Source organism: Mustelus asterias, chromosome 3, assembly GCF_964213995.1.
Source record: "Mustelus asterias chromosome 3, sMusAst1.hap1.1, whole genome shotgun sequence".
Taxonomy (NCBI): domain Eukaryota; kingdom Metazoa; phylum Chordata; class Chondrichthyes; order Carcharhiniformes; family Triakidae; genus Mustelus; species Mustelus asterias.
Window position 1 is genome coordinate 145,940,171 of NC_135803.1, and position 24,668 is coordinate 145,964,838.

Here is a 24,668-nt window from a genome sequence, read left to right on the forward strand (position 1 = left end):
GGCAGCTTAGCTTGCTGAGTTAGGATAGGTTTGCAGACTGGGGAACGTTAACGAAATTCATCCCCATTCTCGATACCTGAAGTTGAGATCTTTTAATCCAAATTGGGTCTCGATAATTCCGGTGGTTTTGACTCTTGAACGCAGTACGTCTTGCTCAGTGGGGAGATACCCTGGCTTTACAATTCGATCCAGGTCATTGAGATAGCTGGAGCAGTCAAAGGAGAAGAAAAGGAACAAGAGTCAGCAACCAGACATCAGATTAACTGCTGACAATTCAGGGAAGGTCGGAGAAAGGGGAAGGCAGGACGGGGGATCTTATTGATTCTTGTTGGTCTGAAGCATGTCATTTTTTGGCTTTATCCCTAACTCTCTCGGTCTCACTATCCACATGTTTGATTGGCTCTGTCTACCAAAGGCTATCAAATTGAGACTGAGTGTGTAAACCTTTGACTGTGCGGCCAAATTCCCCTCCAACTCGATTTTCAAGTTTGTTGATGACACCACCGTGGGTCGGATCTCAAACAATGATGAGTACAGGAATGAGATAGAGAATCTGGTGAACTGGTGTGGTGACAATAATCTCTCCCTCAATGTCAACAAAACGAAGGAGATTGTCATCAACTTCAGGAAGCGTAGAGGAGAACGTGCCCCTGTCTACATCAATGAGGATGAAGTAGAAATGGTCGAGAGTCTCAAGTTTTTAGGTGTCCAGATCATGCGAGGGACAAACCAGATCCAAACTGACAGGATGAGGCATTGCTAATGACATTAGCAAATTAATTGGCCATTTACTCCACTTGCTATTAGTGGCACCTTGCTGTGTGCAATCTAGTCACTGCCATTTAAAAATAGTTTGGGACATCTTGGGGATTTGAAGGGTGCTGTATAAATACAACTTCTTTCTTTACTTCTGAACCCATCTCCAAACTCACCATCTTGGCCTTTTGGCTGAGATCAAGCATCAGATTGAGCCCAAGATGGGACACATTGCCTTATCCTGTCAGCTTCATAGATTCCCTATACGAGGCCATTTGGCCCATCGAGTCTACCCCCTGACACTGATGGACAATTTATCACGGCCAATCAACCTAACCCACACATCTTTGGGCTGTGCGAGGAAAATGGAGCACCCGGAGGAAACTCACGCAGACACGGGGAGAACGTGCAGACTCCACGCAGACAGTGACCCAAGCCGGGAATCGAACCCAGGTCCCTGGCGCTGTGAGGTAGCAGTGCTAACCACTGTGCCACCGTGCCGCCCACATTACTGCAGCTCTGCAGTCACATGTAGGCCAGACAGTGTAGGGATGGCAGATTTCCTTCCCTAAAGGACATTAGTGAACCAGTTGGGTTTTTCCGACAATCGATAATGATTTCATGGTCATCGATAGATTCTTAATTCCAGATATTACTTGGATATTGTTTGTCTCTCTCTCGGGGACTGTGAATTGGGTTCAATTATAATTTTGAATTTGATTATTGGCTCAAGCAAGGAATGTGTTCGGGTTTGCCTGGTCCACTCTGCACATTGGCTTTGTAACTTTAAGGATGGAGTATAAATTTTTTTAAAAACCACCTCAGCTTTGCCTGTACTCAACAACTTCACTAATCCAATTCCTGTTTGATGCCCAATTCTTTTTGTCACTCTTTGTCTAATGCAAGGCGCATTTGGAATCTTTTTTGCTCAGTGTTTTAAAATTGCGATTAATTTGATCTAATCCAAGGGCACTGTAGCATAGTGACAGATACCCTGGTTCAAATCCTACCATGGCAACTGGGTGAATTTAAATACATTAAATTAATAAATCTGAAATAAAAAAGCTAGTCTTGTTAATCGTGATCACGAAACTACCAGAATGTTGTAAAAAAAACCCGATCTGGTTCACTAATGTCTTTCAGGGAAGGAAATCGGACATTCTTACCCTGTCCTTACCCTGGGGCAGCACCGTGGCACAGTAGTTAGCACTGCTGCTTCAAGTGCCTTGAATAGACTTGGGTTCAATTCCAGCCTCGGGTCACTGTCTGTGTGGAATTTGCACATTCTCTCCGTGTCTGCGTGGGTTTCCTCCAGGTGCTCCGGTTTCCTCCCACAGTCCAAAGATGTGCGGGTTAGGTTGGTTGGCCATGCTAAATTGCCCCTTCGTGTCAGGGGGACTAACAGGTGGCCTAATGGCATTGTCACTCGACTAATAATCTAGAGACTTGAGGTAATGCCTTGGAGGCCTGGGTTCAAATCCCATGGCCGATGGAGTTTGAGCTTAATTAAAATCTAGAATTAAAAATCTAATGAAACTATTGTTGATGGTTGTAAAAACACACAGCAATGTGGTCGACCCTTAGTCGTCCTCTGGGATGGCTGAGCAAACCACTCTGTTGTAACGAACTGCTCCTATGGGGGCACCTGCACCAGATGGACAGTAAGGCATACCACCTTCTTGAAGGGCAACATTGCCAGGGTTGCTCACATTCCTTGAATGAATCAAAAATGTATTTGTTGTTCCTGCAGTACCAGCTTACTGCTGGCAGATGGTGCTGTTGTGCTGTCAGAGTTTTAATACAGTACAGCTTCGCCATCTATTGGCAAAAGAGTGCCTAATGACACAGGGAAAACCTCAAAGCGTTCACTCGACAACCCACTTTCGGAGTGCAGCTGGGGCGGTTCTGATGGCAAACACAGCAGCCATTTTGCCTGCAGCAATTAACAACTAGATTGTCAGTTTTTCCCTCGGTTTGGAGCCAGAGACCTGGCTTGGCTTGTTAAATTGCTTCTTTCCATGCCCAGATTCATGGCTCAGATTGGCTACAGAGCTAACACAATAAAGAAGGAGCCACCTACTAGCCGGCAGAATCGTTCAGTTGGTACTCCGAGGCTCGGTCGAAGCAGGCCTGGATGCCGCTGTCCTTCCAGAGACGACTGATAATTTCGTACAGCTCATTTGGCATGGTCCCCTCATCGATCGTGTCAGCTAGATGCATCAGTTTGCGAGAGTCATCCTGTGGGGGAAAGTGAATTTCACAAGAATTTGTTGCCGGTTTTTCCCCACGAGCTCAGTCCATGACCGCAGAACGGAATGTCGGAGCAAGAATCATGGAATCTACAGTGCAGAAGGAGGCCATTTGGCCCATCGAGCATGAACTGACAACAATCCCACTCAAGCCCTATCCTTATAACCCCATGCATTTACCCTCCTAGTCCCCCTGACACCAAGTGGCAATTTAGCATGGCCAATCCACCTGATCCGCACACCTTTGGACTGTGGGAGGAAACCGGAGCACCCGGAGGAAGCCCACGCAGACACGGGGAGAATGTGCAGACTCCAGGGTAGACTGGGGTTGTTCTCCTTGGAAAGACGGAGAATGAGGGGAGATCTAATAGAGGTATACAAGATTATGAAGGGTATAGATAGGGTGAACAGTGGGAAGCTTTTTCCCAGGTCGGAGGTGACAATCACGAGGGGTCACGGGCTCAAGCTGAGAGGGGCGAAGTATAACTCAGACATCAGAGGGACGTTTTTTACACAGAGGGTGGTGGGGGCCTGGAATGCGCTGCCAAGTAGGGTGGTGGAGGCAGGCACGCTGACATCGTTTAAGACTTACCTGGATAGTCACATGAGCAGCCTGGGAATGGAGGGATACAAACGATTGGTCTAGTTGGACCAAGGAGCGGCACAGGCTTGGAGGGCCGAAGGGCCTGTTTCCTGTGCTGTACTGTTCTTTGTTCTTTGTTCTTTGTTTGTTCTTTGTTCTCCACACAGACAGTGACCCGAGGCCGGAATTGAACCCGGGTCCCTGGCGCTGTGAGGCAACAGTGCTAACCACTGTGCCACCGTGCCGCACCATGAAAGCACTGCCCTCGGACTTGCTGCATCAGGGAAAGTGGCTCAGTGCTGGCACCATGAGCAGCGAGTTCCCTATTTCGGACGTGCTGCTGTGGGGAAGAGCTATGTTGAGGTATTGCCTGACAGAGAGAGCCCTGGTTCCTACAGTTTGTCCGAGTTCTGGTCTCTCCCACAAGGAGAAACATCCTTTCTAATAGTAAAACCCTGGCATCCTTTTTGTCATCACAGTGATAAATCACTCTCTGCAACAGTCACTTGAAGCATGAAGGATGTTAGCCATGCAGTCTGTAGCCCATTGCACATGGAATCCTCTAACATGGGGATGGGATAAGTGTGAGGTTATTCACTTTGGAAGCAAAAACAAGGAGGCAAATTATTACCCAAATGGCTGTAAATTGGGAGAGGGGAGTGTGCAGCTGGGCCTGGGTGTCCTCATGCACCGGTTGCTGAAGGTAAGCATGCAGGTGCAGCAGGCGGTAAAGAAGGCAAATGGTATGTTGGTCTTCATAGCGAGAGGTTTCGAGTACAGGAGCAGGGATGTGTTGTTGCAATTATACAGGGCCTTAGTGAGGCCATACCTGGAGTATTGTGTGCAGTTTTAGTCTCCTTTTCTGAGGAAGGATGTTCTTGCTCTCGAGGGAGTGCAGCGAAGGTTTACCAGGCTGATTCCGGGGATGGCGGGACTGATGTATGAGGAGAGATTGACTGGGTTAGGATTGTTTTCGCTGGAGTTCAGACGAATGAGGGAATATCATAGAGACTTATAAAATTCTAACAGGACTAGACAGAGTGGATGCAGGGAGGATGTTCCCGATGGTGGGGGAGTCCAGAACCAGGGGTCACAGTCTGAGGATTCAGGGTAGACCATTTAGGACGGAGATGAGGAGACATTTCTTCACCCAAAGAGTGGTGAGCCTGTGGAATTCATTACCACAGGAAGTAGTTGATGCCAAAACATTGAATGTATTCAAGAGGTGGCTGGGTACAGCACTTGGGGTGAATGGGATCAAAGGTTATAGGGAGAAAGCAGGATTAGGCTATTGAGTTGGACAATCAACAATGATTGTGATGAATAGTGGAGCAGGCTCGAAGGGCCAAATGGCCTCCTCCTCCTATCTTCTGTGTTTCTATGTTTCTATGTCAGAAGGATTGAGAACCAGAGAACAATTTAAGGTGAGTGGCAAAAGACTCAGAGGCTCCAGGAAGGAAATGAATGCTTGGGACCTGGAATGATCTGTCGAGTGTAGTGGAGACAACTTCACTGCAACTTTCAAAAGGGAATTGATTGATTATCTTGGAGAAAGTATTTGTGGGGCTATGGGGAAAAGGCTGGGGTGGGGTCAAATGGAATTACTCTTACAAAGAGCCAGCACAGGCACAACAGATTGAGTGGGCTCCTTCTGTGCTGTAGCCGTTCTGTGATTGTATTCTCAGTGTGATTGTGGTGCTCATAGTGTGATTGTGTCTGTAATCTGTGCACTGGTTTCACAGACCTGTCTGCCACTGTCTCCGTATCCGATGCTGAGTGTGGTCATTGCCTTGACAATAGCCATCATAGACTGCAAGGTGTTACTGTAGATGATGCTGATGAACTCAAGACATTCCTCACGGGAGTAGCCATCTTGGTGAATAATTCTGTCAAGCAACAGAGTACACAAGGATTTTAGAATCATAGAATCCCTACAGTGCAGGAGAAGCCCATTTAGCCCATCGAATACATATTTATCATTGTCACCAGTAGGCTTACATTAACACTGCAATGAAGTCAATGTGAAAATCTCCTAGTCGCCACACTCCGGCGCCTCTTCGGGTACACTGAGAGAGAATTTAGCACGGCCAATGCACCTAAGCAGCACATCTTTCGGACTGTGGGAGGAAACCAGAGCACCCGGAGGGAACCCAAGCAGACACGAGGAGAACGTGCAGACTCCGCACAGACAGTGACTCAAGCCGGGAATTGAACCCGGGTCCCTGGCGCTGTGAGGCAGCAGTGCTGATCACTGTGCCACCGACTCCAACTTCCTTTCCATCAGACAACTGAGCAGGAATCTCTCCCACTCTCATTGTGTGTGTTGGAAGGATCTGCAGGTCCTGTTAGTCCACATCATCAACACATCTTCCTTGACCATCAAGTCCTGAGGTGGGTTTTGAACCCAGAGAACCGGGTTCAGAGGCAGAGATGCTGCGGCCTACACCACACAATCTCCTCAAGGGAAACGTACAAATCTACAAATGAAGAGGGGAGACCTGGAGATTGGAAACATCATGAGGGCGACACTGGATAGCACTGCTGCCTCACAGCGCCAGGGAGCTGGATTTGATTCCTGGCTTGGGTGACTGTCTGTGTGGAGTCTGCACATTCTCCCCGTGTCTGAGTGGGTTTCCTCCGACTGCTCCAGTTTCCTCCCACAGTCCGAAAGACGTGTTAGTTAGGTGCATTAGCCATGCTAAATTCTCCCTCAGGGTACCCAAACAGGCGCCGGAGTGTGGCAACGAGGGGATTTTCACAGTAACTTCATTGCAGTGTTAATGTAAGCCTTACTTGTGACAGTAATAAATAAATAAATGAATAAACTCTTAAATTGCATGTGGTTTACAAACAGGAACTGTTTAATATCAATAAACTGGGTGGCAGAAGTATTGGAAAGCTCTCGGTTATTCTGTTTAGGACATTATACTCTGTACCTCGGAGTCATGGAAAGTAGATTATTTTATATTTGTTGCTATTGGTTTACGGTTTGATTTTGTGCTTTTTTGGATTGTAATTCAATGAACTGATCAGAATGGCAAATAAAAATTATTTCTAATCAAGTTCCACTGATTCTCATGTCCCACTCAGATGGAAGGTAGAATTTTGGATATGTGTTTTGGAGGTGGGACCTTTAAGGCAGGAACTTTGACCTTGGGGAGAGCTGCGTTCTGATTTGCCGGCACCTTCCCACCAATGGGCTACTTTAAGAGTGGATCTCTTTCAAACATGATTTTTGTTTTTCAGTTGTCAGAGGGTGTCAGCTACTCCTGTCCACAAGCGACCAGCGGAATTGTTTTACAGCACTGGGCAGCCGTCACTTAGAATTTTCCAGTTGGCAGGAGGGACCCCTCACGGAGGCCGAATCTGAGCCAATGCGTAGAGACTGCCCCCTGCTGGCTCTTGAGAGCCAACACTCCAAATAACCTTTTTAATCCCTTCACCTCTCTCATCCATCCTGTGGCCACATCTTGCTAGATGGTTAGGCCACCCTGTGTATAGGATTCCCCACCAAATCTGGTGTCCGTAGTCATTTGTATTAAAAAGTCTTCTGTGGCCTTCACCTTGAACCATAAAATCCTTATAGTGCAGAAAGAGGCCATTCGGCCCATCAAGTCTACACCGACCCTCCGAAAGAGCATCGCACCCAGGCCCTCCCCTCCGCCTTATCCCCATAACCCCGTGCATTTACTATGGCTAATCCACCTAAACTACCAACATCCTTGGACACTAAGGAGCAACTTAGTATGACCAATCCACCTAAACTACACATCTTTCGACACTAAAGATCAATTTAGCATGGCCAATCCACCCAACCTAGATATCTTTGGACACTGAGGGGAAATTTAGCATGACTAATCCACCTAAACTACACATCTTTGGACACTAAAGAGAAGTTTAGCATGGCAAATCCACCTCCCCTGCACATCTTTGGACTCTGAGGGGCAGTTTAGCATGGCCAATCTACCTCCCCTGTACATCTTTGGACACTAAGGAGAAGTTTAGCATGGCAAATCCACCTAACCTGGACATCTGGACATAACTCTGAGGCAGCCTTTCTGTCTTATCAACATTAATAGCCTTACTTTGGTTGTTAGGGCTGCCAATCTCTCAGGGTGGGACCCATCATCCATAATTGGACAGCACGCATTCACCCAGGCCTTAGGCGCTGAGTCAATGAGGGGCTGTTGCAAGACCCAGAAATTGTCCCCACCCTAAATCAAATAATCTATCCGTCTGCAAAGAGAGCGCAGAAATCCACAGTGAAAGGAGGATGGCAAAGCTGAAGAACTGTAACCTTTAGTGTAACGCATATTGAAACTGGCCACATCTGGATTGGAAAGTCAGACTGAGGGGAATTTTCCCACCCTGCCCGCTGCCAAATCATAGGGGGTGGGGGTGGGGGTGGGTGGGGGGAGGTGGGGGTGGGGGGTGGGGGTGGGGGATGTCGAGTGGGGGGAGGAGTGGGGGGCAGAGGTGGACCATGCAAAAGTCCATTGACCTCGGGTGGGATTTTCCAGTTTTGGGGTGAGCGTGGCTGGAAAATCCCACCCTGAGTGTCTAATTTCTTCCCCTGTGCCTCCCAGTAACACCAGCAGTTACGTTCTTGCTGGACATTGAAGCGAGACACTGCCATGCCAGTATGACCTTTATCTGTTACCAAGGGAACAATAACATTCTTTCAAAAGAAATAAGCCAAACAACCTACTTCATCTGCTTGACAATCGTGCTCTTGCCAGATTCCCCAGCACCTGGAAGAGAAGAGATGTCGTTGGGTTAGTTTTTCCATTGTAGTTGCTCGGGTTACAGGAGAAGCAGAAGTACTTAAAAGTATGTAAGCATTGGATAGAGTAGATCGAGCCTTCCAGTAGCGAGGAACCAAAGGCAGCAGATTAAACATAAGGCAGTTAACATTATAGAATGAGCCATTCAGCCCATCGAGTCTGGACCACTTCTCTGTAAGAACAATTTAGCTCATCTCACTCTCTGTCCCTTTCCCCACATCCCTCCACTTTTCTCCACTTCAGAGGTTTACCTTAATCTTGTTCAGCCAATTTCAACCAAATAATGACAGGGGAGGTGATGCAGTGATATTGCCACTGGATACGCCCTGGGGACCCAGGTTCGAATCCCACCATGGCGGACGCTGAAATTTGAATTCAATCTAAAGCAAAAATCTGGGCTTAAAAGTCTAATGATGACCATGAATCCATTGTCGATTATCATAAAAAAAAAATCTGGTTCAACTCGTGTCCTTTGGGAAAGGGAATCTGCTGTCCTTACCTGGTCTGGCCTACATGTGACTCCAGACCCACAGTAATGCGGTTGACTCTTAACTGCCACTCAGTTGAAGGGCAATTTGGGATGGGCAACAAATGCTGGCCTTGGGTGGCACGGTGGCACAGCGGTTTAAAATGCCATCTCGGCCTTTTGGCTAAGATGAAGCTCGGATCAAGCACTGGAGGGGGTGCAATGCCGGCTCCTATCAGCTTGGATCTTGTTGATCGAGCCCAAGACAGGAAAAGAGGAGCCTGTCTTGTCGGCTTGGATCTGTAATGTCTCTCTTGTAGGGACTTTGACTGGACCAATTTGGTTTTTGATTGGATGTAACTAAAAAAAAAAGTGGTTAGCACTGCTGCCTCACAGCTCCAGAGACCTGGGTTCAATTCCCAGCTTGGGTCACTGCCTGTATGGAGTTTGCACATTCTCCCCGTGTCTGCGTGGGTTTCCTCCGGGTCCTCCGGTGGTTTCCTCCCACAGACCAAAGATGTGCAGGTTGGATGCATCGGCTGTGCTAAATTGCCCCTTAGTGTCCAGGGATGCATAGGTTAGAGAGATATGTTGGGGTTACGGGGATAGGGCCTAGGTGGCATTGTTGTCAGTGCAGACTCGATGGGCCGAATGGCCTCCTTCTGCACTGTGGGGTTTTTATGATTCTTGCCAGTGGTGCCCACATCCAGTGAATGAAGAAACAAATGATGCAGTAACTACATTCTGCCCCTAGGTGGCTTCAATATGCCATCTGGAAACGAAATGTGACAATGAGATCCAGTCACTCCATCTTAGCAGTCTTGTTAGCAGTCTTTGTTGGCACAGTAATTGCTGTGGCATCTACTTCATTGGCTGGCTGGACACAATGAGCCTCAAACCAGGGCTGCAAGAAGAAAAGTCCACCAAACCCCGGCTCACTCTTGTTCATCGCTTGACCACCTGTCATAGGGCATTGCTGGCAAAGAGCTTGGGTCCAGTTGCCCTGTTGCCGGCCTGCACTCTCTGCTGGAAAACATGCCCAGCAAAGGGAAACACTGCGGCAACAGTGAGGTAAGTGACAGAAATCTCTCCGGTAAGCACCACTTTCAGAGTGTTGGCAGCTGTATTGAGACGTCCACCTTTCACTTCCCTCGGAAACACCATCAGACACAACCACCAATATTGTGGCAAATTATCCCTTCAAATACATATTTTCTGTCATGCATTTCTCCCAAACTCTCCCATGTTCGTGTAATATAACAATTTATATATCAAAACACAGACCATTAGAAAGGAGTCAGTTCTTTTTTAGGCAGTATTTGATTTTCTCTGGTCCAGCCTCTGTTACACGCTACAATGATGAATAATTTACATCTATGAGGTGCCTTATTTTGTTGAGAAGGCTTAAATGCTTTACACAAGGAATTGCTTGTTGGAGGGCACTGACTGATCTTATGTTGGCTATGCCAGCTTGGATGGGAGAACCTCCCACTTATTCCAATGGTGCTTGGCGCCCACTCAATGGGGCACCAAGCCATCTCACTGGCCCATAATGCCTGGGTCATCTGTAAGGAGAGAAAAGAGCTGACGTTTCGAGTCCAGATGACCCTTTCTCAAAGGGTCGTCTGGACTGGAAACGTCAGCTCTTTTCTCTCCTTACAGATGCTGCCAAACCCGCTGAGATTTTCCAGCATTTTCTCTTTTGGTTTCAGATTCCAGCATCCGCAGTAATTTGCTTTTATGCCTGGGTCATTATATCACATCCATTTGAGTATATTGGGTATTTTTCTAAGTTGTGGTTGAGATTCTTGAGTGAGCTGGAGTTGGCTGTGGAGGGAGAGAAACTGATCGCGTCGTTGTGGCTCGTGAAGCCCCGAGACAGGAAAGGCAGGTCCGATCTTTCCCATCAAAAACAGATGCACGATATTTGGATACGCAAAGTGTCATGTTTGCAATTATTGATACAAGGTGCAAACACAGGGTCGACACTGTTGCTGAATTCATCCACTAAGTGGCATAGTAGCATCAGGTTAGATTAAATATTTAGGTTGGAAAGACTCGCATATTCTTAGAAACATCTCAAAGCACTTCATTTCCAATGCATTTATTTGACAAGCAGTTTCTACTCCGATGCAACAACAATTTTAGATACACAAGTGGCAATATAAAAATCAAAGAACAAAGAAAAATACAGCACAGGAACAGGCCCTCCTGCCCTTCAAGCTGTGCCGATCGTGATCATAGAAATCATAGAAACCCTACAGTACAGAAAGAGGCCATTCGGCCCATCGAGTCTGCACCGACCACAATCCCACCCAGGCCCTACCCCCATATCCCTACATATTTTACCCGCTAATCCCTCTAATCTACGCATCCCAGGACACTAAGGGGCAATTTTAGCATGGCCAATCAACCTAACCCGCACATCTTTGGACTGTGGGAGGAAACCGGAGCACCCGGAGGAAACCCACGCAGACACGAGGAGAATGTGCAAACTCCACACAGACAGTGATGTCCTAATTAAACTAAAAAAAGCCTTTTGCCCTTTCTCAGACCGTGTCCCTCTATTCCCTCCCTATTCATGTACCCATTGTGGTGAACCATCGTTGGTTCCCACTAGATAGTACTGAGCCAGGGTCTGGCCAGTACTACAAGTATGTATATATGTTGCTGTTGGGGTTAGGGATGGGTTGTTCTACTTGTTGCTGTTGGGGTTAGGGTTGGGCTGTTACACCTTGTATTATAGTTATTATGGTACATCCCAGTCGGGCTCCGCCTCCTGGGAGAGGTATAAAGGTCACTGCTCTGTCTGGGACCCCTCAGTCTGGGATCGTGTATATACTTAGTAGCTTCGTTGTAACAGCAAATAAAAGCCTTTATTTCCTGAGCATCTCAAGCCTCGTGTGTGATAACGCGCATCACCCATCCTGTTGCCTCTTAAATGTTGCTCATGTGCCTGCTTCCCTCACCTCCTCTGGCAGCGTGTTCCACGGACCCACCACTCTCTGCGTGAAAAACTTCCCCCGCACATCTCCCTTACATTTTCCCCCCTCTCACCTTGAACCTTTGTCCCCTTGTAATTGAAACTTACACTCTTGGAAAAAGCCTCTGATTATCCACCCTGTCGATGCCTCTCATAATTTTGTAGACCTCTATCAGGTCTCCCCTCATCCTCCGTCTTTCCAGTGAAAACAATCCTAGTTTATTCAGCCTCTCCTCATAGCCAACATCCTCAATGAGAAGAAAAATTAGTTCATCTGTTTTCAGTGCTATTGGTTGAAGGGAAGAACGTTGTCCCAGACACCAGAGAACTCCCAACTGTTCTTCATTTAGCTTAAGCAACTGAATCTCACAAATAGGGCCTCAGATTAAGGTCTAAAATATGATACCTCCTATAATGCAGTGCTCCTTTTATGAGCTCCAGTTCTTGGTCTGGGGCGCAAAACATGGGTAAGTGGGTGATTAACTGAAGTGGGAAATGTTCAGTGATTTGTTCTTTTAGAGGTAATGGTTTCAGGACAGCGTAACCACAGTATGGATTTGTGAGGTCCATAGAATCATCATAGAATCCTTCAGTGCAGAAGGAGGCCATTTGGCCCAACGAGTCTGCACCGACCACAATCCCACCCAGGCCCTATCCCCATAACGCCATGCATTTACCCTAGCTAGTCCCCCTGACCTTAAGTTTTTTACACAGAGGGTAGTGGGTGCCTGGAACTCGCTGCCGGGGAAGGTAGTGGAAGCAGTGAGTTTTAAGGGGCGTCTGGACAAATACATGAATAGGATGGGAATAGAGGGATATGGTCCCCGGAAGGGTTTTAGTTCAGTCGGGCAGCATGGTCGGTGCAGGCTTGGAGGGCCGAAGGGCCTGTTCCTGTGCTGTAATTTTCTTTGTTCTTTGTTCTAAGGGGCAATTTAGCATGGCCAATCCACCTAACCCACACATCTTTGGACTGTGGGAGGAAACCGGAGCACCCGGAGGAAATCTACGCAGACAAGGAGAGAACGTGCAAACTCCACACAGACAGTGACCCAAGGCTGGAATTGAACCCGGGGTCCCTGGCGCTGTGAGGCAGCAGTGCTAACCACTGTGCCACCCATAGGTGTGATGGGTTTTGAAGAAGATTCATATTGGACCCAAAACATTAACTCTGTTCCTCTCTCCACAGGTGCTGCCTGACCTGCTGAGTTTTTCCAAAGCTTTATTATTTCAGATTTCCAGTATCTACAGCATTTTGTTTTTTATTATGGATTTTGCAGGCACTCTGAGATGACCTACATCTCGATTAACCAGTCTTAACCATATCAGGAGTCATTGCCAGAAAATGTAGGAGCCGTATAAAGTTGCTTGAGAAAGTAGCAAGCCTGAGGATTGGGAGTAATTCAGCAGTCAGCAAAAGAGGTGCAGTTTTGGCATCCTTACCTAAGAAAGGATATACTTGCCATAGAGGGAGTGCTGCGAAGGTTGACCAATTCCTGGGATGGCAGGATTGTCGTATAAGGAGAGGTTGGGTTGGTTGGACAAGTATTCACTGGAATTTTTAGAAGAGGGGATTTCAATGAAAGGTATAAAATTCTGACAGGGTTGGACAGACAGGATGCGGGGATGATGTTTCTTTGGGCTCAGGGGTCTAGAAGACAGGGTACAGTCTGGGGATACAGGGTAGGCCATTTAGGACTGAGATGAGGAGAAATGTATTCACTCAGCGGGTGGTGAACCTGTGAAATTCTCTACCACAGAAGGCTGCAGAGACTAAGTCCCTGAATATATTTAAGAAGGAAATAGATAGATTTCTAGATTAAAGGTGCCAAGGGATATGGGGAGAGAACGTGAGTATGAAGTTGAGATAGAGGATCAGCCATGATCCTGTTGAATGGTGTTGCAGGCTCAAAGGGTCGAATGGCCTACTCCTGCTCCTACTCTCTATGTTGACCATAAGATGTCAGGGGAATTATGAATTTCCAAACTGAGCGATTCCCCTGTGCAGTGGTTCTAGTGAAGTCACCTGTTTCTCAATTTCTTGGGCCATGGTGAAAGTTTCCATCATTTCCTCAGACAGACAATGGAAGGAGAAATACTGGGACCTGGAATCCCCCCCTACCGGTACTGTGCGTGTACCATATGGACTGCCGCGGTTCAAGATGGCAACTCACCACCACTTTCTCAAGGGCCATTAGGGATGGGCAATAAATGCTGGCCTAGCCAGTGAAGCCCACATGAACAAATTGGGGCAGCACGGTGGCACAGTAGTTAGCACTGCTGCCTCACAGTACCAGGGACCCGGGTTCGATTCCAGCACTTTTGTGACTGTCTATGCGGAGTCTGCACATTCTCCCCGTGTCTGCGTGGGCTTCCTCTGGGTGCTCCAGTTTCCTCCCACAGTCCAAAGGACATGCTGGTTAGGGTGCATTGGCTGTGCTAAATTCTCCCTCAGTGTACCCGAACAGGTGCCGGAGTGTGGCGACTAGGGGATTTTCACAGTAACTTAATTGCAGTGTTAATGTAAGACTACTTGTGACACTAATAAATAAACGTTAAACTTTTAAATTAAATAAAGCTCCAGACTACAGGATTTCTTTCTTTTTTTCTCTTTGTGACTTCTCCAATTTTCTCCCCAGTTCTTTCCCCTCCTCTCTTAGAGATGTTGGTTTCCGTCCTTTATTGTATCGATGGCTCTCATTCTTTCTGAGGGCAATGGGGCCCTTCTTTTCCTGAGGTTGGTGGCTTCCTCGTGGGGACATAACCCAACAGCCAGTCATCCTTTGGTGCTTTTGTCCAAACAGCTATTATTCATATAAGCCACAGGGAGGCCTTTGACTCACAACCAATCTAGGGTTGCCAACCCTCTTGGATTGGGCTGGAGTCTCCAGGGATCAATGAACAGGACACTGCAGCTTGCAACCCTGGGGAAAAATCACCAGGACATTAAAGAGAAATTGTTTTCTTCTGTGATTTTCTTTGGGCATTTCACTTCACCAAATTTAAGATATTGAAAAAGATTGTTTGGCGACAGATGTCCAATTGGGTAATGAATTCTTTTGCTTTTCAATTGGCACAGGAAGGGATGGAGTCACAAGGGTGGATGTGTTGCCTGACTGGAGGGGGCAGGAAGGTCATGTGATGAAACCTCAGGAATCATATTAGTCACAGTTGGCAACATTAGCCACATCCACTGGCTAACGATCAGGAGATGAAACTCTTGTATATTTTCCCTTCCTTAGCCCAGGGTGAACTAAGGACAATTTTTCTTTATTAGTTCATGCGATGTGGGTGTCACTGGCTGGGCTCATCCCAGTTGAACTGAGTGGCTTGCTAAGCCATTTCAGAGGGCATTTTCAGAGTCAACCACATTGGTGTGGGTCTGGAATCACATGTAGGCCAGACCAGGTAAAGATAACAGATTTCCTTCCCCTCAAGGACATTAACGAGCCAGATGGATTTTTACAACAATTGACAATGGTCATCATCAAACTTTTAATACCAGATTTTTATTGAATTCAAATTTCACCATTTGCTTTGGTGGGATTTGAATCCGGGTCCTCAGTGGATCACCATGGCTGTCTGGGTTCTTCGTCCAATGATAAAACCACAATGCCACTACCTCCCCCAAATGAAAATGTGATTAAAGTTTATTTATTAGTGTCACAAGTAGGCTTACATTAACACTGCAATGAAGTTACTGTGAAAATCCCCGAGTTGCCACACTCCGGTGCCTGTTCGGGTTACACTGAGGGAGAATTTAGCATGGCCCAATGCACCTAACCAGCACGTCTTTCGGACTGTGGGAGGAAACCAGAACATCTGGAAGAAACCCACACGGACGCGGGGAGAATGTGCAAACTCCACAAAGACAGTGACCCAAGCCGGGATTCGAACCCGGGTCCCTGGTGCTGTGTGCCACCGTGCCGCCAAATTGATTGAAATGCACCAACCACCATCTCGATCTGAAATCAGCTTTGCAGGGCGGGTGGGCTGATTCAAAGGGCAAGCACTGTCTTACAGGGAGGGGTTTAAAATCAAAACTGAAAAGGAAACAAAGCAAGTCGAAGCTTTATCTGATGTAGGGTGCACCCATTAAATGTCACACTTGGCCTTTTGTCCTTGAGGATGCTGTTTAATTTTCTGTTTTCACTTAGAATTAAAGCAATGACCATCATGAATATTATATTGAGAATCAGGCTGAAATTCGAGACAGGGAGATGGTGCCAAAAGTAAATTAATTTTAAGTCTAAAAAAATGTTGGGCGTTCACTGAAGACTCTGCTGACAATGGACATCCCCAATGTGGGGAGACCTGAGAGAAGAGAAAGGGTTGAAAATTAGATGATCGGCACAATGTATTTTTTTTTCCTGAGAGGGCTCAGTACATTAAAAATTGACATGCGTCTGACTCCATTAATTTTATTCTGACACATTTTGAAGTATTCTTGTTGCTCTGGTAACCGAAGCTGGAAGGCACAGCAATTACTAATCGTGTCTGCTGCTCAACATTTAAATGTGCCTTTCTCAGAGTTTAAGTTTCAGGTAACAAGCACCGTAGTCTGTTGAAGTGCCATTGTCAGCCGCTCTGTCCCTCCCCCCCTCGAAGGTACGTGGGATGGGCATCGGCGAATGGCCACCTCTTTGTTGTGCTGCTTCTCGCTTCCCCTCTGCCAGCCTCTTGGCATCGCGGCCGTGATCTGGAGCTTGGCGATCTGTGACAAAATTACCACCTGGAATCTGTGGCAGACTGGTCATTGTCTCCCCAAAATGCAGGCTCCCCGCCCCTTTAATTGAAGGGATGTGGAAAATTACTGGTGTGCTTAAAGGCAGTGCAGGGTGGCAACGTGCCATCTTCTGTGCCAAACTCCAGCTCACAACTCAAGACACAGGCGAGCTCTCCTTCTTCGGGCACCCCTGACGCCACTAGGGAAAATCACGAGACTGGGGGTTGCATCGTGTGTCTTTGTTGCCCTCCCCCGCCTCACCCTCAAGAGTGACTTTGGCAAAGAGGGAGGAGGGAGAGCTGGCATCACGCCAGGGCAGCCTGAAGCATTGCTCCCTCAGAGGGCTAAGTGGGGTTAGCATTAATTTCACTGTAACTGAGTCCAAACACAAATCTTCTCATCCATCTGGCAGCCAACGACACTCTCCAGCCAGCTCGAGCAATGCCGCATCTCCTGATGTCTTGTGATCAGTGAAGTGATAGGGCTTCACTGGAAGAGGATTTGCTCAATGATGATTATCCTCAATTGGAACTCTTTGCCCAGCTGTCACATTAAAAAACGGACCTGGGGCCAAATTACTAGCAGAAAACAAAAAAAAACCAAAGGGAAACTCTCTGCTGCCACTATCTTGCTGTTGTTGCCTGTTTTTGGTGTTGGCATGGGCACGGTGTACATGACTATTGTGTGCTAAATGTCAGATACAGACAATCAGGGTCTTCTGCAGACACAGTCCACTCAGGACAGCACTAACTAATGCAGTGAGAAATACGTTTAGGAGTGCAGGGTCAGACGGTTTTCTCACACCTGGGTATAGATTCCAGCCTTAGGTAATTTCTGTGTGGAGTCTGCACATTCTCCCCGTGTCTGGGTGGGTTTCCTCCGAGTTCTCCGGTTTCCTCCCACAGTCCAAAGATGTGCAGGTTAGGTGGATTGGCCATGCTAAATTGCCCCTTAGTGTCAGGGGGATTAGCAGGGTAAATATGTGGGGTTACAGGGATAGGGCCTGGGAGGGATTGTTGTCGGTGCAGACTCGATGGGCTGAATGGCCTTCTTCTGTACTGTAGGGATTCTAGGATTGGCACATTTTCCCCTGTGTCTGCGTGTTTCCACCGGGTGCTCTGGTTTCCTCCCACACTCCAAAAATGTGTAGGTTAGGTGGATTGGCCATGCTAAATTGCCCCTTGGTGTCCCAAGATATATAGGTTGAGGTGATGAGTGGGGTAAATACCTGGGGTTATGGGAAAGGGCCTGGGTGGGACCCTCTGTCAGAGAGTTGGCGCAAACACGATGGGCCACATGGCCTCCTTCTGCACTGTAGGGATTCTATGATTCTATAACTGGTACCATTGCAGAGTTGATGTGGGGGCACAGCTGAAGGGGATGCTCTGCTGAGGTGAATCTGACATCCTGGCTACAGGCAGCCCCCCCATAACGGACGAAAAGATTGGAAATTTCCGACGAGGCAATACGAGTGAAACCTCAGTGAATTTAATCTCCTGCTGCTGTTCCTCTTCAGATGGCTGCTGGAATTCAGCCATTTTGTTGTTTATAGTGAGAGTCAACCTCAATCCTCAAGCCATTAGTTAAGAGGTTCAGGTCTAAGCAGCGTATTAGTGCAGCTTATTTTCATGCTGACATGCCCTTGGTTGGAAGTCATCCAGTGAATGCTGCGGCAAAGGTTCCCACAGATTGGACAGAATTTAATGCTCCCCTCTGTTGTGGGTTTAGTGGCAGAGGGGGCAATTAATTGGGTGGGGAGTAAGTTGTGAGTGGGGAGCCTCCACCTCTTTCCTTCTTCTCCCTTAATTAAATCTATTGCAGGAAGGCTTGTGGGCAGTCTCCCATTTCCAATTGAAGTCCTTAGTTTGGCAATTAATGCCCCCTTAAGGGTCAAATCTGACTGTTGCTACTATTCACCCGGTTCCCTTGTTCAAAGGCACTCATTGTCTGATTGAGGGTCCCAGCATGGGGGGGGTGGGGAAGGCCCACTGAGAGACCCCTCTCCCCTCCCCCCCCACGTTGCGTTTGCTGTCAATACCCTCCCCTGCACCTCATACCCCCACAATCCCTCTCCTGTCATTACTCCCTAAGGCCTGGATCACTCAATGACCCTAAACCTTGGGTGAGTGCAGTACCAGCAGCAACCACCACCATCCTGGTGGAGCTGCTGAGCACTGAAGAGCCACCAGCTTCTGATTGGCTGGCAGCCTAAGGCAGGCAGGCATGTCCCTCCCGGGGTCGAAGTTAAATTGGGGTTGAAGTTAAATTGGGGTTGAAGTTAAATTGCAGATACAAATGTGTTTTCCCCGAGGGGGACAGAGAGAGTGGTGAACCCTGGGGTTCTGGCTGATGGCTTCCTCGTGGCCTGCCTCAGGTGGCACTGACACGGATGTAGGTCCCCTGTCCACTCTCAGTGGCGGAATGGGGGCAAAGGTTTGGACACGGTGGGTCAACTGCTTAAACCCAGGTTCCAGGCTTGATTCCAGCCAAGGCTCCTCCATGTTGGCTGTAGGAATTTGACAACAAGATGAGCTCTGATTTGGACAACTGAGTTGTCCAAAATTACCTACAAACTGGTCATCACTGTGGTACTCTAAATTGGGGAGAACAAGGGTGGTCTGAATCGACAATGTGCTATGGGCAGCCTGGTGGCTTCGAGTTCAAATTTCATCCAGTTGACTAGCTTAGTGGTTTAAAAAAAAGGATGGCATGTAAACCTTTATTGGCTCTAGATTGAGGCTACATTCCATAGTTCCAGCACTGGTAAATAACCACTAAAAAAAAATTGCATTTATAAAGCACCTTTCGCAACTCAGGATGTCCCAACGGTCTTTACAGCCAATTAAATCCTTTTGAGATGAATGTTGTGTTACAATGTAGGGAACCAAGCTGACAATTTTCACACGGCAAGCTCACCCAGCCAGCTGTGTGATAATGACCAGACGTGTTTGTATGTTGATAGAAGGATAAATATTGACTCTTATGTCAAAGAGACCTTCCCTTCCCTTCTTCAAAATATTGGCATGTGATCTTTTACATCCATTTAAGAAAGTGGCCTACATATCCTGCTTTAGTTTCTCATCCAAAGGATGACTCCTCCAACCGTGCAACACTCCCTCAGGCCTGTACTACAGTCTGTCGAGATCCTTGTGCTCAAGTCTCTGGCGTGGGAATTGAACCAACAACTTGCTGACTCAGAGGCAAGAATGCCATTAACTGAGCAACAGCTAACGTTGCTAGATTATATCATTTTTAAAAAACAGTTTCAATCAGTTTCTTTTAGGGAAGGGCGTGAGTTGCTCTACCATTTCCTGATGTGGAGTTGCCGGCATGGGACTGGGGTGGGCACAGTTAGAAGTCTCACAACACCAGATTAATGTCCAACTGGTTTATTTATTCTTAATTAATAAAGGGATCAGGGGTTATGGGGAAAAGGCAGGAGAATGGGGATGAGAAAAATATCAGCCATGATTGAATGGCTGAGCAGACTCGATGGGCTGAATGGCCTAATTATGGTCTTATGGCCTTATTTGGAATCACGAGTTTTCGGAGCGCTGCTCCTTGACTCACCTGGTGAAGGAGCAGTGCTCCGAAAGCTCGTGTTTCCAAATAAACCTGTTGGACTTTAACCTGGTGTTGTGAGACTTCTTACAGTGCCTACCCTATCCTGGTTGGCTCTTTCTTGTGACTCCCCGTCCAAATTCAGGGCAACTGCTTCCCAAGAATTAATGATTTCGAAAATAAGCCAGTTGCTCTCCGGATGTTATGGCGCTTCACTCTGCATCCATTGCAGAATTGGGAGTGTTTACTCGCGGTGCTGAGTGTCCGTGAAGCCACCATTACACCGCAATCTCTCAGCTTTATGAGCTTTGATCAGAACAATTGTAAATTTGGCCAGAAAAACTGTAGAGCGAATGTAGGCATTCAGCTCAAACAAAACGGAGAGCTTGAGGTGTGACAGTGGGATCCAGTGATGGGTTCCTGATTCTGAAACAAATGTGACTAAAACAGCACGGTAGCACAGTGGTTAGCACTGCTGCCTCACAGCGCCAGGGACCTGGGTTCAATTCCAGCCTCGGGTCACTGTCTGTGCAGAGTTTGCACATTCTCCTCGTGTCTGCGTGGGTTTCCTCCCGGGTGCTCCGGTTTCCTCCCACACTCCAAAGATGTGTGGGTTAGCCATGCTAAATTGCCCCTTAGTGTCAGGGGGATTAGCAGGGTAAATGCATGGGGTCATGGGGATAGGGCCTAGGTGGGATTGTTGTTGGTGCAGACTCAATGGGCTGAATGGCCTCCTTCTGCACTGTCGGGGATTCTATGATTCTATAAAAACACTACACATGATGCCCTATTTGTCCGAACTCAGTAGGGCAATGAATAGTTTGTAATGTCTGGAGTGAGAAAGAAAAGTATCATGTAACCAAAAACCGTAGAGCTTTATGTTAACCAGATCCTTTCAGACGTGCCACCGAGAGAGATGATTCTTCTGTGCGACTCACAGCTGAGCTTAGCAATGGAACTCCCTGGGGTGATACGGACTCATATAATGAATCAGACCTATAAATAAGTGACCATGACTGAGAGGAAAGGTGGGGCTAATGTGAAGGAAGCAATTGTCTTGCTCTGCTACTATTCTTCAAAAGATACCTTTGCTCAACATCTCATTCTCGATTGCATGTCTGATACATTATCATTCCAGCAGTGTTAAAGAAAGACTTTATTAATAACCTGGGGGTTTCTCCTCTGCTAATCCTCCAAGAGGGTTTGCCACAATTGATCATGTGAATCATTTGTCCTTGAATTGTACCATTACCATGACAATACTATTGTCCAAAGATGTGCGGGTTAGGTGGATTGGCCATGCTAAATTGCCCCTTAGTGTCAGGGGGACTGTGGTGAACCATAGATGGTTACCACTATGGGTACTGAACCATAGATGGTTATCACTATGGGTACTTGTACATATGTTACTCTTGTTACTGTTGGGGTTAGGGTTGGGGTGTTCCACCTGTTGGTATTGTTCTGTGGTACACTCCGGTTGGCTCCGCCTTCCTATAGGAGTATAAAGGTCACTGCGCTGCCTAGTGACCCTTTAGTCTGGGATTGTATTGTTAAGCAGTATGCTCCATTCTTGTTACTAATAAAAGCTTTTATTTCCCGGGTACGATCCAGCCTCCCGAGTGAATTAATCGCGCATCAGGGACTAGCTAGGGTAAATACATATGGTTATGGGGATAGGGCCTGGGTGGGACTGTGGTCAGTGCAGACTCGATGGGCCGAGTGGCCTCCTTCTGTACTGTAGGGATGCTATGATTCGATATTTTTATTTCTGCCGACATACTCCTGAAGGAGTTAACCACTACATTTTTGTTGGAACTCAGAAATGGCTTTGTTCTTGTTCCCAAACAACAAAGCGACGTTATAATCATTTTTTTAACAATGTCTTCTGTGACTCTTAATTTGTTCCTGGTTGCTTCCTGAAGAGGAACCCCTTTGCCAAACGCCACTTGTGAGAGAGCTCTCACCCTAGCCTCACAGGATCAGAGTTCTGTTATTATTGTAGGAGTGACTGCTCCATCCCCGTGCTCTTCACTCTAACTCTCTCTGCTGCCTCTTGTGTTTGGGAAGTGCAGAGACCTCTGCTTGAAGCAGGATCGCACCAAACTAGGCTGCAAAGTGGCACAACCTGGGTATTTGTGGTTTTTGGACTTTATTTAAAACAGCCTCCACTCTCGCCCGAGCAGCCTTACGAATCAAGCAAACTCTTGTTAGGGGATGTCAGAGGTTGAATTTTTGGAGGATATTTCCCAATAGAATATGATTAAACTCTGACATTTGCAAACATAGCTTTTTTTTTGCCTGAAGCCACAATGAAGAAAACCTCTTGTTCTATCTGCTCGGGGAACCGACACTACACAATGTTGACATTTCCAAAGACGTATTGATCCTCGAGCAAAGCACTGTTTTAATCTCATTTACTAACAGCGATCCTGCATTTTATTTTGCAAGCTAATCAACTCCACTCCGACTGCGCCAGGACCTTCCTGTGGCCTTCTGCTCTGCCGATCTGTGATTGGCCTTAATCGGCACCCAAATTAGGATAGGGACAATCCTAAACTGGGCGCAATCAGTTAATCTGATTTTCCACGATTGCCTTGATCAAGCTGTCAGAGCTATTCTAAGAAAGGAAAGTAGGATAAATTACAGTTGAAAGCGCGTGGTCCCTGAATCATTTACTGCAGCCGATTCCACTTAGAGAATATCTGATTAATGACTAATGAAAGTGAGACATGACCGCGCGCTGCCGATACAATTTGTACTGTGGCTTGTCAATGTCACGACTGTACAGAAAGGTCATGGGAACATTTCCCGCTCATTGTCCCCACAGGTTAATGTCACAATGTTTGCTACATATGAGGGGAGACTTAAATTGCCAAACTGTGCCACCATTTGATCAGGAGAATTCCAATTTCTGCCCCCTGGTATTTTAACCATACTGAGGGAGCACTGACTGTACGGTTGGATGTTCCATCTTTCAGATAAGATGCTAAATCAAAGCCTCCCCATCTACCTTCTCAGGTGGACGTAAGAGATTCCAAGGCACAAGTATAAGAATAGCAGGAGAGTTCTGGCCAATATTTAATCCTGAACCATCATCTTTTACACCATAGAAAGCACCCTTTCTGGATGTATCAAAGCTTGGTATGGCTCCTGATCTGTCCAAGACTGCAAGAAACTACAAAGGGCTGTGAATGAAGCCCAGTCCATCACTCAAACCAGCCTCCCATCCAATGACACTGTCTACACATCCCGCTGCCTCGGCAAAGCAGCCAGCATAATTAAGGACCCCATGCACCCCGGACATTCTCTTTTCCACCTTCTTCCGCCGGGGAAAAAGATACAAAAGTCTGAGGTCATGTACCAACCGACTCAAGAACAGCTTCTTCCCTGCTGCCATCAGATGTTTGAATGGACCTACCTCGCATTAAGTTCATCTTTCTCTATCCTAGCTATGACTGTAACACTCTGCACTCTTTCCTTTCCTTCTCTATGAGCAGTATGCTTTGTCTGTATAGCGCGCAAGAAACAATACTTATCACTGTATACTAATACATGTGACAATAATAAATCAAATCAAATTAAAATCATCGCTAAAACTGACAAGCTCGTCAATGCTGTTTCTGAGAGCTTGCTGTGCATCAATGGGCTACCCATATTTTAAAGTTTATTTATTAGTATGACAAGTAGGCTTACATTAACACTGCAATGAAGTTACTGTGAAAATCCCCCAGTTGCCAGATTTTCATTGAATTTAAATGTCACCATCTGATGTGGTGGGATTTGAACCCAGGTTCCCAGGGCATCACCCTCGGTTCTATCTAGTGATAAAGCCATTATGCCACTACCTCCCCCAAATGAAAATGTGATTAAAGTTTATTTATTAATGTCACAAGTAGGCTTACGTTAATACTGGTTAGCACTGCTGCCTCAGAGCGCCAGGGACCCGGGTTCGATTCCTGGCTTGGGTCACTGTCTGTGCGGAGTCTGCACGTTCTCCCCGTGTCTGTGTGGGTTTCCTCCGGGTGCTCCAGCTTCCTCCCACAGTCCGAAAGACGTGCTGGTTAGGTGTATTGGCCATGCTAAATTCTCCCTCAGTGTACCCGAGCAGGTGCCGGAGTGTGGCGACTAGGGGATTTTCGCAATAACTTCATTGCAGTGTTAATTGTAAGCTGACTTGAGACACTAATAAATAAACTTTAATCAGCAGTTTAAATAGAAAGAAGGGGAGGTGAAATTGGGGAAAAGGTAGCTAATATTCAAAAACCAACTAATTCACAGCCTATTGCTTGAGCCAATGCTTTATTAGGTTAGGCTAGATGCATTGACCCGAACAGGCGCTGGAGTGTGGTGACTAGGGGAATTTCACAGTAACTTCATTGCAGTGTTAATGTAAGCCTTAATTGTGACTAATAAATAAACTTTGAATTTATTTTATTCTGAAAGGACTTAAAATTGGACCGAGCATTTTCGTATGTCGTGTCCATCAGGCCAAACCAAAACCACTTCTGTTTTATAAAAGTTAAATCTAATTATTGATGACCTCGCTTTAAGAGTCAGGTTACG

At 46.8% G+C, this 24,668-nt stretch overlaps 1 protein-coding gene across 2 annotated transcripts in view; it reads right to left on the reverse strand.

The window, feature by feature from the left end:
• gnat1 (guanine nucleotide binding protein (G protein), alpha transducing activity polypeptide 1) overlaps positions 1-24,668 on the reverse strand; it is a 69,028-nt gene that overhangs the window by 11,397 nt on the left and 32,963 nt on the right. Inside the window, exons 1-5 of one of the 2 annotated variants that reach the window (XM_078209916.1) lie at positions 11,245-11,266; positions 8,297-8,339; positions 5,333-5,474; positions 2,837-2,994; positions 77-205 (exon numbers count right to left, since the gene is read on the reverse strand). In XM_078209916.1, the coding sequence (XP_078066042.1) occupies positions 77-205; positions 2,837-2,994; positions 5,333-5,474; positions 8,297-8,301 (434 nt within the window). In that variant the 5' untranslated portion in view covers positions 8,302-8,339; positions 11,245-11,266. Of the gene's footprint in view, positions 1-76; positions 206-2,836; positions 2,995-5,332; positions 5,475-8,296; positions 8,340-11,244; positions 11,267-24,668 lie in introns of those variants that run through there. The other variant, XM_078209915.1, reaches the window with a different exon arrangement.